General features: G+C 44.2%; 1 protein-coding gene across 2 annotated transcripts in view; it reads right to left on the bottom strand.

Annotated features, from left to right (window-relative positions):
* The window catches only part of TLL2 (tolloid like 2), an 85,644-nt gene that overhangs the window by 26,652 nt on the left and 43,447 nt on the right, over positions 1-15,545 (bottom strand). For both annotated transcript variants that reach the window (XM_041461611.1, XM_041461612.1), the window contains exons 3-8: positions 12,226-12,297; positions 9,590-9,760; positions 8,692-8,809; positions 8,085-8,263; positions 7,673-7,778; positions 2,638-2,762 (exon numbers count right to left, since the gene is read on the bottom strand). In XM_041461611.1, coding sequence (XP_041317545.1) covers positions 2,638-2,762; positions 7,673-7,778; positions 8,085-8,263; positions 8,692-8,809; positions 9,590-9,760; positions 12,226-12,297 — 771 coding nt within the window. The remainder of the gene's footprint in view (positions 1-2,637; positions 2,763-7,672; positions 7,779-8,084; positions 8,264-8,691; positions 8,810-9,589; positions 9,761-12,225; positions 12,298-15,545) is intronic.

The raw sequence follows: 15,545 nt of genomic DNA, 5'->3' as shown, positions 1-15,545 counted from the left end.
TTCAAGCAGGGGAGAAGGAGTCACCTAATCCAGAATTTCTTAATTTCCCTAAGGAAGTTTGATCCACAGGGTGACAGATCAGACTAGATGAAGAAATGTAGGGACACAGAAAGGAGCTTTTTAATATATATATTTTTAATAAATAGGGAATCCCAATCCACAACTCATCAGGATAAATAAATATTCTTTTTTTCTGCTCAAAAATCTATTTAAACAAACATGAAATGATAAAGGGAGCTCAAAATCACAGGAAACATGCACAATATGAACATAGTGATAGGAGATTATTGCCCTCGGATGAACCACAGTAAAGGTTTCCAAGAGGCCAGAGTTAATTCTCCAAGAGGGCAATTACACAGCAGCTGGCAAGACTCTGTAATTATGGAACAGGTACTAGTGTGTCTACTTGCAAAGACTACGTTGCTGAAATGTGAAAGCAGACCTAACTCTGTGAGCCCTGCAGAGGAAACTGCCCAGGCACTGTGACAGGCTGGCCTTGCAGCACGGAGCAAAGGGCAGGGCAGGGCAAGCACGACAGTGAGCAATGCATCTTTGTGGGGAGAGCTCAGCCTCTTGCAGAGCACCCTAAAAAGCAATATGACTGTACTCCACTTAGTAGCAAAGAACCCAAGAGGTCCAATAAAGCAACTTTTTGGTACTTCTGGGATCCAAGAAACTGAGAAGGTAGAAAGGAACAGAGGTGAAAAGCAAAGCAGTAAGGTGAATGTTTCAGAACTCATCTGTAAATGAAGCAGTTGGGTGACAGGCACTTACAGCTCATCAGCTGGTTACTGGTACACTGTATGTTTTTGAAAATGCCCAGAGAACTGGAGGAAATTATATAAGGCAGGGCCATTCTCAATTTACTGTTTAGCCATTCCTGCACAATTAGCACAGCTATACAAGCCTTTTTCCTTTAGCACAGCATAAGACAGCAGGCTGAGCTGTTTCAAAGCTTTTGTAGTCGCTGTAGTCATCAAATCCTCAACTGTGCAGCCATAGCAAATCTAGCATTAACTACTATGTAGCAGACTGCATCTTGCCTTCCAGAAATTCCTTCAGCAAATTTCATTTGATTTCACCTGGCTTGGCACTAACTTTAACCCAGCAGGTATAAGCTTTGAGGAATTAAGAGCAATTTAAACCAGCAGGGTTTTAGCATGGACAGGCTAAGCAAGCCCTGACTGCAGCAGGCACAGGAGCTCCAGTCTAATGAGTGGAGAGCCCTGTTTGTTACAACAGACACAGCAGTTGTTCTGGCTGATTCCACTGCATGCTTGTAACTCATCCTCCACCATACTAGCTCTTTTTTTTTTTGGAGATATTATTAGGTACTCTCAGATGGAGACTCTTTGTGAAAGAGAAGCCATCTGCCACTCAACTTCTGAATTATGTTGCTGCATTTTACCCTAAAATTCTTAGCTTGACTGCTGAACAAAGTGTCTTCATCCTAAAGTCTCATTCTGACCCTGCTTGAACACACAGATGAAGTCCTTTGGTTTTGAACTCCTTTGCTTTGTATTTTGCAGAGGAAGAAAACTTTTCAAGCTACAGATTCAAACAGCAGAAGAAGATGCTAATGCCATTAAATATATTGCACCTCTTCTCCTAAGACGCAACTTGTGTGCAAATTTTGATGCAAAGAAAAAAATACCAAAGCAGAACAACAGATATTTGGAAAAAAATGTTTAATAGGCTTAAATCTCTAATTATTTTGCTGCCTAATATGTTCTGAACTGCAATAACCTCTGGTAAAGCTTTGTGAAAAAAAAAAATTAGAAAAAGTTCTACTTCGCAAATGGAAAACTTGAGACTCAGAAGAGTCCTCATTTTAAAGAAAGTTGCTTTGTAGCTTTTAGTTAGTACCTCAGGCCAAAGTGGCTTTTCAGCTTGCCTTAAGAAATCTAAATCTGTAATTGATTCTTTCAGCAATGGGAATGAAAAGCCTGGTTGGATTAAGTCTGACTCCAACAAAAAACATAAAGTGCAAAACAAATGAACCCCTAAACTAATCCATGAGATAATTTTGCAAGAACAACATTTTATTCAACAAAAATCAATCAAGAGATGATGAGTGTAAAAAGAAAAACATAATGATGAGGTAAAAAGAAAAACAAAAAAAAGGTTAATTAGAACTAACAGACCTAAAAGTTATACCACCCATTATAAGGTAAAAGCAGTCATCTTCAAATGTAAACCCTGAAGCCCTCAGAATTCATTCTAGTCCCTTATGGACTCGTACTTTCTGACCTGCAGCTGGATACAGAAAAACAGTGGATTTGCACACCAGCTATTCACTGCTTTTTCCAGGGCCTCTTCAGTCTACCAGACATCTTTCCACCATTTTGCTAACTCCTAGTCCCCAGTCTGCCCGTAGCCATCTGTACATCTGTTTAATTTTCTACAAATAGAGCCTACACTGGACTAATCTGAAGCCCTAAACCCAACAAAAACACTGGCAAAGTACTAACAGGAGACACATCTTAGGCACGTTCACTTCTCCCCCACGGCTCCAGCCTAAAGCATTTGATAGTCTGTGTTTCCCTTTCCTCAAAGGGTGGTGCTCTTGAACTCCAATGCCTTCCACATAAACCATGTGTCTATAAAGCAGGACCCACCTCCCCAAGCCATATTTACCTGGGCATTTGTACAGCTTCCTTGCCTGAGCGATGTCGCCCTGGCTCAGGCGAATGCGCTGACCAATAGTTGGCCGGACCCCGTTGTCATCGCGACGGGGAAGGATGGTGTCGAGGAAAACTCCTCTAAAGGGAAGAGCAGAGACACACAGAGCAGTGAAGCAGGGAAAGTGACACAATGAACAGAAAGTAGAGCTGGCAGGCCTCCCACACCCCATCCCCCTGACCATATATCCCATGCTAACAAGCAGTAGTGGTTCAGCTTCTAATAACTGCTAACTATCTCAAGACAGCCTTCTCACTATAGCAGACAGCTTCCAAATGTACAAGCAAGTCTGCCAAGCCAAATTCCTCTTGGATATCTCAAAATTGCTGCTGCCTCTGTTTGAGGTAGCACATTCCTTGCCATAAATCAGAAAAAGCAATGAAATATTCCTGCAGACAGTTCATGGCACATCTGGCTCAGCAGGAGCACAGATCTGGCATTTAAGCCAAAGGAGCAGAGGAAGGGGAGTTTTCCCACTAGCAGATGGGGCTGGGCTAGCAGTGGTTGCCACAGACAAGAGGAAAAGATCATGTGCTCTACTTTGTTCTGTATGAATTTCCAAATAACTCCACTTGTCTCTGCCTCTCTTTACTTGCTACTATTTTTTCCATGTGCTTCACACTCAGGAGCTCTTTACTGCACTTCTGATCTCAGTCCAGTGAAGGATTTAAGCTCAGGCCTCACTTCTATCAAAATGCAGTCCATATAGCCAAGCAAGAGCTTGCACACAAAAAGAGACCCCAAGGGAGCATTAGGACTGTAGGGAAGGAGGGAGGGAATCAGAAACCTGAACTCCAGGTTGGCAAAATCCAGTATCTTGCAGCCAGGCTGTCCACTCCACAGGAACCTTTCATTGCAGCCCTGAATGCCAGACAGGCTTGGGGATGCCAAGGCTAACACCAAGCTTAGCCTTCAGCATCAGCTCAGTGAGGCAGACTGCTCTTTCTGAAGGACAGGATATAACTGTCCAGAGAGCCCAATGGGAAATCAGGGCAAAAGCAATAATTTTAGTGCTGCCTAGTCCAGAGGTGGAGAGGGAAGGGGAAAATTGTTTTGTAAATATTCAAAATGAAGAAAGAAATAGAGAGAAAGGAATTTAATCTGTTTTGAAAACTGGAATCAGCTGTTGCATGGGAGATGTTGGCATTTTTTCAGCAGTAGAAAAATTCCTGATCAGCACCAAAACCAATACTTACAAGATCTAAGATGAGTCCCTCAAATTTCAATTTATAAATTTAATTTGTTATTCCAAATGCCAACTGCATACCTTGGACTGAATTTAAGTTTATGTATTGAAAATAAATCGTCCAATTCCAGAAACACCACAAGCATAGAAACAGGTCAGTTTTCACACAGTAATTTTTCAAGCCTCCTCAGGAGTTCATAGAAGAACTCAGCATTTGGCAGGGACATACTTCTATGGCCTCTGAGATGCTTTCTGCAGATCTCCAGGCTCAACCAGGGAAGAATGACAGAGTTTAATAGAAAAAACACCACTTGCACATGCAAACTTTTTATTCTTTTTCCCATTCCAGCCCTCACAACTGTGCACTCACAGCCCTCAGCTTTCTGCACGTAGTGTATACCTCAGGCACTGCTCACACAATGCAAACAACCCATAACTTCAAACTACCCTTGCTACCTGCCAAACACATTTTCTTCTAGAAGGCTGCACTCTATGCTGAAGCAGTAAGATTTTTGGTTTTGCTTTTTCCTCCAGTTGAATTTTTTCTCCTTCCACATGCATTGCTGAATGTGACTCCCAACTACAGAGCAGTAGGTACAGTTTCTCTTATTTTGCCATCAAAGGAACAAAGAACAGGAGAGAATCTGTCTGGCCCAAACCACAAAAATCCCAGAAGTCCCATGCTGAAACCTCATTTGCTTAGAAACACTTGGAGTGTAAAGTTGCACATTTGGTGAGTGTCTCTAAAAGTGCAAATACCTTGACTCAAAAGTTAATAAACAATAAACAGACATCATTAAATAAAGCAGCTGAGGAAGTCTAACACTGGAACCATGCTTGAATAAAATACCTAAACTCTCCTCCCAGAAGTAGGAGCAGAACCCATGAATCCTGGATGGCCCATTCTCTTGCTGTCCAGGCACAGGCAGAACATGCATTAGCTGCCCAATGCAGTTGTAAGCCAAGCACAACACCCCACCATTCCTACCAGCTAAGAACAGAGTCTGACAACTCACACAAGTCACTAGCATCTGCAGGGCACCCTCAACATGCGAAGTGCCAGGCCAGTGCTATGAAATTATCAACTGATCTCAACAGATGCTAAACATTCATGTCCCAGGAGATAGGGTAACAAATACAGGTGCCTAAGCAACACTCAAGGAAGCAGATATTCAAGGCAGGTTAAGGACTCAGCCACAGGCAGCCACCTTGTATCTCCATGCGCAGAAGAGAGACAACATGACTCTTCATGCAGTAAAACCTGTGGAGGATCTATGTATGTCTTGTGCAGGATGAGGACAGTGCATTGCAAATACTCGATGTGCCTCCTGGGCATGGGGGCAGTGCTACCTACACCCTAATTTGAACAAGAACTTTGCAGAGGTCATGTTTTGTAACTCCAGACTGTGCTGTCACATCTACTAGCAAGTCACTTACTGAATTAAGGTAACCAGCTACTTGCTTAGGGCTTTGTGAGGGTTTAAACTTTCTTCTTTCTAAGTTGCCATTTATCGGTCTTGACAGCCGTAATAGAAATTGTTCCATGATACTGCAACGTTCAGTTTAGACTGCTGCCACGTTGTAAGGAATGCAGCAGGAAATAAAAGCCTGCAGCCACACTGCAAAACAGGCAAATTTCTGACATAGATGAGAACAGAAATTCCAATGGTAAAAACTTGTTCCGGATGTCATTACAGTCTCTTGTGCCATACTCCTATTTCTATTAGCCACAGACAAAAATGAGAGGCATATTTTGCTATGAAATGGAAAGGGGTGACTACACCAATCCTCAAAAGTATCACTGGGAACAATTTCCACTAGGACTCATCAAATCTCAGAAAAGCTATACCTTTCTGTCCTAGGTAAAAAGTTTAGAATAGAAAGGGCCCAGGATTTACTGCAGCATTTGACCATGGCAAGCACCATATGATTTACTAGCATCAATATTGAAGTTAAAAACAGGGTTGTACTAAGTGCCAGGTAAGAATTGCTACAAGAGAGTAAGTCACAGACATGACTGTGTCCTTCCCCTGCTCGCTCACACATCCCATCTCCACTGGTCAGGTGCTGACACCACCTTATGTTGATTTTCTGGTGTATGCTAATGTATTAACACACCCAATGCAGCCCTTCCCTGAGAGGAAGCAGGAACTCTCTCCCTTTCCTACCCACTGAGCTTAATGAAACTTGATGGAACTTATCTTCCTGGACTCTGTGCTTTTGTCAGTTTGGGTTGCAACTGGCCAGCACTGGCACACCTCAGTGAGGTGGGAAGGTTAGGTGCGTACACCCACCAGTCTCTCTGGCTGGTCAATGCACTGCTCCCCCAGGGGAGCAGATGTCAAGACAGGTCTTGGCAAAGTGGCTAAGTGCCTATTCCAGCACTGCTTATTTGTGGTGAGAGCACAATCAGCCTACAGAGGCGCTTAGGGCTCAGTTCAATTACTGCACAAAGACTGCAACTGGGGTAAGGGTGGGTCACAGAGACAAAGAGCTTAAAGAAAACAGACTTAAAAATCCTATCAAGCACCAATTTAAATCTAGCAGGACTCTTGCCATTTTTACCCATTTTGGCCCAGCAGTGCTCTGAAGGACCCTAGTTTTCAAGAGACACAGACTCAAAGGCATCCACAATATAAATGGCGGTAATAACTTAATCCTGCTTTTGTGCAAGACAATTCTAACCATTTAGAGGTTAGCAAATGCTGGGAGCATCCAGCAGATGCTTCAGGGGAAGAAAAATTGTTTGCTTTGGATATCTGATGCAAAGAAATCTCCCAAGTCTACAAAACACCCTTGCCCAGACACCATCTCCTCCTGCCACAAGCAGCAGGATTTCAGCATGTTTGACAATTTTCCACTGCTTGGTGTGAAGCTGTCAAAAGAAAAGCACAAAACAACAGCTTGGCCCTTCAATACAACAGGGGAGTAAGAAAATGTAAAAAGTCACATAGACATCTTTAATTTTTGCAACAAAAGTTTTCCCAGAGTGTGAATACTTCCACTGTATCTTCCAACCCCTTTACTCAGTCTGTAGTAACAGAAAGCTCTTGGGAAAGAGCAATAGTAGGATTTATGGAAGAAAGCTTCAAATAATGCAGCAAAATGAATCTGGTCATCCAGTAACTCCCATTCCAAATACAGGACACAACTATGTTTATATCACCTCTCTATCCAGCAGAGCAGTCTGATCAGAAAATGGGCTCCATCTGGAGGTATGAGATGGGAGTCAAGGACAAACAGCCTGTGCAGAAACTGGCACTTAGCTGGGGCAGGACTGATAACTCCTCCATGAAAAAACCCAAAACACAGAACCACATAACTGCAGAGGCCATGATCGAAAGCTCATGCATAAATGGGTAAAAAAACCACCCAAGCAATTAAAGATCATGATCTAGAGTTCAACCCTCCCTCAGCACAACCACTAGAGACTGATGGCTGCATTGTGACTCCAAAGCATAAGGTGGACAACCAAGAGATTCAAAGCTTGTTTTAGTATTACCCGACGTGCACATGGGCAGACATGCACACAGATACACATGTGCTGCCTGGGAAGGTTGCAAAGAATGTCAGCAAGGCTTTGGAAACTCTCTGAGATTGCCAGTATTACTACTGAGTAAATATAGTGGAAAGGGGAAAACAGGAGTACACCATACTACATCCCCCACCTTGGTTTTTCAAATATTTTTTGAGCCTTGCAATGCAGCAATAGATCAGAGGTCGCCTTCTGGGCTCTATATATCCCACAGAGTCAACCACAACTACCAAAAATGGTCCTAAGGACATGCAGCCTTAAATTATCACCTGGAGAAGGTGTTCCTAGCATAATGCATGATGCTGTCAAAGTCATAGGTCTCTCCAAGTGAGTTCACTTCCCCAGCTTCCATCTTTAAAAAGTTGTACTCCTGACCTGTGATGACAAACAAAAAGAAAAAGAAACAAACCACTCTTAGAGAATTTAAAAAAAAAAAAAAAAGAAGACTTTCACCTGTGGGAGCCTAGAATTAAATAGGTATGCTCCTCTGTTTCAATAATTCCAGCTGGACATCCAAAATTTCTATTCATATAGCTATTTTGACCCTTATTCTAGACAAGGACAGCAATATTTCTTCTTCTCCATCCCAACCCTCAGACCACCAGCATTTTCCACAAGTGTAGTAAGAAAGGTTTCTACCCAGCCAAAAGCCAGGTGGAATAATCTGAAGTGTGATTTTACCTTGCTGTATGTTCTCTCTGATGATAGTGACATGCTGGTCCCTGTCAGGCCGTGTGTGCTCATGCCAGAAACCCACCACATGACCCAGCTCATGAGCCACAATACCAAACTTGTCACAGTTCTTTCCAATGGATATTGCCTGAGGGCCCCCTCCTCGGCGACCCACGTAGGAGCAACACCTGGAAAAGAAAACCCCCAAACCCATGCAGCACATCAGGGACTTGAGGAACTCAAAAACATAAGAAGAGAACACGGCATCTGGCAGGGTTCAGGACAGGCCAGCAGCTGCATATCTACTTACTGTATATACTATGTCTACTTACATGTAAGTACAAAGTTAACATAAAGAAAAAAGTGTGTATCTATAAACATGCACACGTACACTTAAGTGTTATCCCAGGAAAACAAAATCCAGAAAGGCTTAGCACCTTCTGAGCAAATACTAAACTATCCTAGCAATCCTCACTGAAAGTGACCAGCTGCATCTCTGTGGCAGATTCTCCAAGTTAGCCATTGGTCTGTTCTGGGCTAGACTTACAAAGCCATGTAGTGTCACTGAAAGTGCTGTTTGCAATGGAGAGCTGCAGGGAATGTGTGCATCGCTTACCCACATGTCCTGTACGTGAACACAATGAAGCTCTCTTCATCAGTTCTCTCCACGAAGGTCACACAAGTGTGCTTCTCCCAGTGCCTCATTGCCTGCTTAAAGATAGCTCTTTGGGTTCCTGGAAAAGAAAGCAAGAGGAGCAAACAGTGAAGGCCTGGCTTTCAGGAAAACCTCTAAGGGATTTCATCTGGATATGGGAATAGTCAACCTTTCAAACAGCCAATCTTATGCCTGTAGACACCTCTTAGACTCTGGGGCCCACTTCCAGCTATAGCATCACCTTCCTGTATCATCTTTTCTCTCCTTGTGCCTGATTAATTTACTGCTCTAATTAAACAGGTAGAAAACTTTACAGATTAAGTACATCAGTATTTGTGAATATAAAATATGTCACCTTTCCAGGTACAGGCAATTCTGGCAGAGCTGCCAGGTGTTCTGATCTGAACACCAGCTACTAAGTGATGTGCCAAATTTGCTCTCATGACATGAAGTAATGACCACGCCCATCTTTCAAGACCCAGGAATCTCATGCTCCTCAAAACTAAGGCAAAGCTATTGTCAGGAACCCAGAGCACTTCTGCTCCTGCTCTTCCAACAGGAGAGAGAATTCTCTTCTGGAAAAACAGGGGGCAAGCACAGCTCACAGGTACTGGCCTCTAAAGAAAAGTGACTCAGTCACTCAAGCATTTCTTGGACTCCAAGAGAAGAATCTCAGTGCACACCTCAGCTTCAGGCTTCCACAGTGCACAACTCCTTGTGCAATGACATGCCCACCTTATCTCAGGAGACAGATTCCCAAGGAACCGAGTCATCAGAGGGAGAACTCTGCTCCAGAGATTTCCTGCACAGTTTGAGACACAAACCCTGGCAAACAGAAGGCAGTGTTTTCCCTACTGACCAGTGAAATTTCCTCCGATCACATAGGGGATGACCCCCCCTGGCCAGATCCTCTCAGCCCTGGACGTGGTTGCCCTGCGCGCTCTGGGAGAGGAGCGTGTATCCATCCCAGACTCATCTTTGGATTCCTTCCTCTTCAGGCTCCTTGCAAGCGTTGTGTTCTGCCTGCCGTCTGCAAGACAGAGTGGCAACACTGTTTAAATCCTCTTTAGTTCCACCTGCAGCCCTCAGGCAATACCCTGGAGCTTCAGAAAAAGATAAAAAGAAAAAGCAAGGTGTTAAAGCAAACCAGAAGTCATAGCCAGATTTGCCACTGATTTTTTTGGGACTTTGAGATTGCTAATCTATAGAAAACTGTCCCTTCATATGCACCATGCCAAAGCTGTTCTCCTATTAGGATGTAAAAGCACATCCTTCCCTGTCTATAGCCACTTCCTCTCTGCAACAGCAGCTTCACAGATGGGGACACATCTTATGGGGAACAGAAGGTGGGAATCAAGCCTAGATGTCTCTGTATATTCTCAACTTGCCCTACCTATCTACTCATCTGCAGAGAATGGTTTGTTCTATTAGGAATAGCTTCACAGCAACAACTACTTATTTGAGTTGGCCTTGGGAGAAGGTGACAGACTCTCAACTCTGAAATCTGTACTCAAGGCTGAAAAGTATTACTTTGGTTTCACATACCAGGTCTTGGGTGGTTTGGAAATCTATAAAGATTGGACAGCCTCTGTTGGAGGAGGGATGCTCAGGATGGGAAAAACAGAGAAGTGCAGATCTCCATCCATGCTGAATCTCTTCATTTTAATGAAAAGGAGCAAAAATACAAAAGGGAAAGCAGAACACATCTAATTTCTTTTTACAAAGGGTAGAGGAGCCCTAGCTGTGTGGTGTTCAGCACTGGCCTTGAAATCTGCAAGAGGATTCATACAAGCTTCTAGGCAGACCCTGTCCCTTGCCCTGCATTTGTGCTGCTGCAGCTCTGCTCAGATACTGGTTATGCCTAATGAGTTGCACTTTTAATGTGCTGGCACTTTTACTCACAAAATCCTTTACTCAAAGCTTCCTGGTTGTTCATCTCCTAACTGAGGTGCCATGGGCAACTCAAACCCTCAAAGCAGCCACAGTGCAGCTGAGCTTTACAAACATCTGTGTGCAGACACCACTTATTAGACAAGCTCCCTGTGTTGCACAGCCAACTCATCAGCTGGACTAGAGCAAGGGTACAGGGGTTGCTATGCCTTCAGAGAGTGCTGGCCTAAAGGGTCACACCAAGGTGAACATCCTTGTCGCTCTAAGGAGCAGTGCTACTGATGGTGGCTCACCAGCAGACTGCTGTGAAGCCCAAGAGGATGGCAATTTGTATGTAAATCAGCAAGACTGGCCACAGCTTTGCTTTCCAAGTCAGAGACATGGGCTGCTGGGTTATTAAAAAGCACAGGTCCTGCTAAGACCTTCCTCTAGTGACCAGGGGGGCTGCTGAGAGCCTTTTCCCCATTCATCCCTCCAGCTGAAGCACCAGTAAGCAAACCACTACTGTCAAGGCTGAGGGGATCAATACAATGGGAAGGAAATCCAGGCAGTGTAAGGGAATGAAAAGAATGAACTTTAAACCCTCCCTCCTGCTTCACCAGGTCAAGCCCTTCCTGCTGAAGACCTTGCTATGAGCTGCAGGACAAAAACAGGAATTTGCCTTTTGTTCCTCTTACTCCTAAAGCACTTTCCTGCCATTTCAGAAGCTGCCCCATCCCCAAGCCAGCTGCGGGATCCTGGAAGGCAGATGCTCTGAGGTTGGGGGCTCTCCCAAAAAAGGAAGAACCACCCTCCTGCATACACCTGGTACTACTGGTACCAGGCACCAGCATGGGCACTGGCATTAAAAGCGCCACAGCGAGAAGTGAGAAGGTCTCAAAATAAAAATAGTCTTGTCTTCTATTCACAAACTGCTCCTGGGCCTGCCCAAAATCTCTGTGGATTTGCACATGGAGAGCTCCTGATAGCAAACCCAAGTGAGGAGGTGTCTGCCCTGGGCTCTCCTGTGCCTGGCGCAGCAGCAGCTCTGCACAGGGGACTCTGGGTCCACACTTCTGTGCCACAAAGCTTCCATTCCTTGCCAGCAACACACACTCTTCGGCAAGTTCTCCTCACCAGTCCTGCAACATCTCTTGACTGCTCCTTAGTAGGTCATTTTCTGCCTTTAACAACTGATTTTTTTAAAATTCTCCTCCCTGAAGAGGCCTGACACATTCTTCTAGCAGGGGCTGCTTGTGGGTGATGGTGAGCTGTTGTTTTTATATCACTTTGGTTATTTTTTCCCCTTTCTTTCACTTATTAAACTGTCTTTATCTCAACCAATGGGTTTTCTCACTCTCGCTTTTCCTGCTTTTTCACCTCTCCTGCTGGAGGAGGGGAATAGTGACTGGGTGCTTGGCTTCTGGCTGAGGGCAATCCACCACGTTATACAAGGCAAACCCACCCCTTCAGAGAGTTCACCAACAACAAAGAATGCCTGGGCAGGGCTGATCTCCCAGGCATGGAGGCACACACGTGTACAAAACAGTACAAAAATATGTTTTTACAGAGGGTAAAAAAAGTAAATAAAAGATACCCAAAGGTCTGGGTGGGGTACCACATTACCCTTTTTAACTGCTTTGTCACTGTGGTTGGTTGAAGTGGCATTTTCACCTGACACCTCTTCTCCCAGGCCTCCTGCAAAGGAAAAAAGAGCAGAGACTCATCTCTGGTGAGCTGGCTGGCAGAGCTGTGATGTGGAAAGGACAGCAGCTATCAGTAATGCCAGTTGGGGGTCTGCTGGCCACAGAAACTGTCTGCTTTCCCTGTTCAGGGAGCAGGGACTAAACCCTTGATAAAGCTAGGCACTTTTCCTGGATTTGTTCCTAGCCTACAGTGACACCTTGCAACTGATTACCATACCATGCCTAAGTTTCTCCATATGCTGAATAAGCAGAAAGTCCCTTCTAGGGAAGGCTAATTTCATGGAGATTTAATGAGAGCAGGAGCTGAATAAGCTGATCTCTGTAGAAATACTGCAAGAGCAAGTTTCTGTAGTCTTGGTGGCAAGATAAAGCATGAAGAGCGTGGTAAACCACCACACGCAGAAAAGAATACACTGTTGGTCATACAGCACTGCTGGATGCAGTGTGGACACTTCCAAGAGGGATGTCTCACTTTCAAGACAGCTGGACATCTTCCAGTCACTGAAGCAGTCTTGCTTTGCCAGCTGGAAAACTTTCCTTTGCTCTGGAGCTGGCTTCTAGCAAATCCTTCTCCAGCCCATCCAACAGGTCAAGGACAGGGGAAAAGGGACATCTCCGGTAACTTGGAGAAGGACTGAGAGGATGGTAACAAATCTCCAACATTATACTACTATAACTGATATGAGTATCAGGAAAACTGTGATGAAAGATAGTTACAAAACAATTCAGAAGAAAATAAAATACCCAGACTTTCAGCTGGCTATAGGTTAGAGTTTCCTGGTCCAAGAGACACAGTAAATCAGGGGTTTGTCTCCCAAAGGAAGTGCCATAGTTTAACAGAGCTTGGCTGGACAAAAGCCATTAGATGTGTGAACAGGAACAAGCCTGATTCAACAAGATGGATTGCTCTGAACTCTATCACTCTTTTCCAGCTTCAGTGTCCCATCCTAAGATTTCCCTTTGTTTTCTTTCATGCCCAGTCCTCGTCACTTCCTTAAGCCCAAGCTCAACAAAAGTTCCTCTTCTCAGTTTTACATGCCCAAGACTTCTCCCACCCCCACCCCTGCAAAGTATGCTATTCTTCACACAATATCTCATTCCATTTAAAGGAAACCCCAACTAGCCATTCATCACCAGAATTATTAAGGCATGCAGTCTTTGCCGAGGCAAAGGATAATTTTGTATTTCTAAATAAATGCAGCTTGCTTCCAGTCACAAACAGATTGCTTCTTAATTGAACTTAGGAGGTGAATTATATGGTGAATTAGGGAAAAAGAACAACTCTGTATTTAGTGAATTGTTCTCCTAAGAGGGAGCTGCATGGGATTGAATTGCAAATGATGGCACCAAACCCTGGAGCCGGGCCCCTCTGCTGTGCCCGAGCTGCTGACCTCTGCCGTGCTGCGGTGCCGTTCGAGCACACGGCTCTTCCAAGCGCGAGCACATTCTTTCCCAGAGATCAGCACAGGCCTTGGTTTCTTATGCAAAGAAGAGGTTTGAATAAACTAGTGTGACTAATGAAATCTACAACATCTTTGCATATTTTGTCTTATAGTAGCCCGTGAAAAGGGAGAGCACTACACAAAGGCCAGATATGGGGGTGCACATATACCAGATATTTTCAAACTCTAATCTCGCTCATACAGACAGGGAGCACTCACAGCCTTGGGTGCTCCCACAAGGGTGCCCCACCTTGTGTCCCACAAGGGTGTTTGGAAACAAACATGACAATTTTAGAAGACTCTTTTCTGATTCACTTGAGTTTTTAGACATTTCCTATCATCATGATGCCTAAAGATATCCCAAAAATTAAGACAGACAGACATTTAGTCCTCTTCTGATTCTTTCCAAGAGAGGGTTAATGTAGGATCCCAGAATAAGGGATATGCCATTAACAATAAAGAAGGAAGCCAAGAAATGCACCTTGTATCTGGAAGCAGCTGCACACAGGTTGCAGATAATGTGTAGGTCCTGCTGTCCCCTCAACACATTCCTGAAGTGGTGCCTCTCTGTTGGACTACTCTGTCACATCCAGAAGCAGAACATATTCCAGTGTTACTGCTCCAGAGCATGAAATGCCTGTGTATGCACTGAAGCCCATTATCACTGGAAACACTGAAGAGAAGGGAGATTTCCAGTTCAACATTGTGCTTTGTGGAAAGCCAATAAAAGCAGGCTTGGTACCCCACAAAGACATGACATTGACTTTAATGGATTTCCAGCAGTTAACAAGCCCCCCAAGATCACTTTCTTCTTCAGTACTTTCCACCCACTGCTGTGCTAGACCAGCACTCATCCTTCTTCAGCCTGACTGAGTTTTGTCTGCTTCTCCCACACTCAGTTGAAGATACAGAATTTGTTAGGTCACGTCTCCACGCAGAGAACTGTACTAGATCTCCTAAACCTTCTTAGCCTCCACATTTTTGGAATTCAATTCTTCCTAATAATTTATCCTACTTAACAGCTGCAACCCCAGCAGAACACTGCTGGAGTCCCTGACTAGGTATCTTGACCTGGCAGAGACACAAAAGAGATTCTCTACCCAGGCTGGGGAATATTTCACCTTCTACCTACAGTGCACTTGTACAACTTGTTTTTCTGTTTCTCACAGACCAGCACTGCCAAGGAAGCTTGGCTAACTGAAGGAAATGTCCAGTAGCTTGAAAGAACCACAAATCTGAGATAAATCCACCATGTCCACAAGCATGGCTGAAGAGCAGGTGTATAAATTGTTTTCAGGAACTAGAAGCAGCCTGAGTAAGGGTCCAGTGAAGCAGAAAGCAGAAGGCTGGGGCACTGCTGTGAAGAAAGCAGTTTCTCTCACTCTCCCAGGAGAGGAAAATGAAAACCCAATTTTGTTAAACGAAGGCCATGTTGTTCAGCTGAAACCAAAATCAAGGACAAGATATTAAGAGAGAGAGAGTGCACAAAGCATGCCACCAAAGCTGTACTGTTTGTAGTTCCCTTGCACCACTAGCACAGGCAAAAGATGTGCAGCCTGAAGGAAGAGCAAGAAGCAAACTCCATTCAGAACCCTTACTTCCAGTAAGAGAGGGTGGGACTTGGAGAAATAGTAATATATCAGACCTGAAAATGTGTCTTCTACAGGATGCAATTTAGGATTGAAGGTATTTATGTACATGTTCTGGTTTGATTTTTTTTGTTTAAACCCAGGTAGTCTGAATCATCAAAGAGGGGACAATCAGATCTCTTGCCACCTAAAGCTTCTGTGCTTCTTCC

Source organism: Pyrgilauda ruficollis, unplaced genomic scaffold (genome assembly GCF_017590135.1).
Source record: "Pyrgilauda ruficollis isolate IOZ18807 unplaced genomic scaffold, ASM1759013v1 scaffold15, whole genome shotgun sequence".
Classification (NCBI taxonomy): Eukaryota; Metazoa; Chordata; class Aves; order Passeriformes; family Passeridae; genus Pyrgilauda; species Pyrgilauda ruficollis.
Note: the sequence above shows the minus strand (reverse complement) of the source record. Positions and strands in the feature narration are given on the sequence as shown.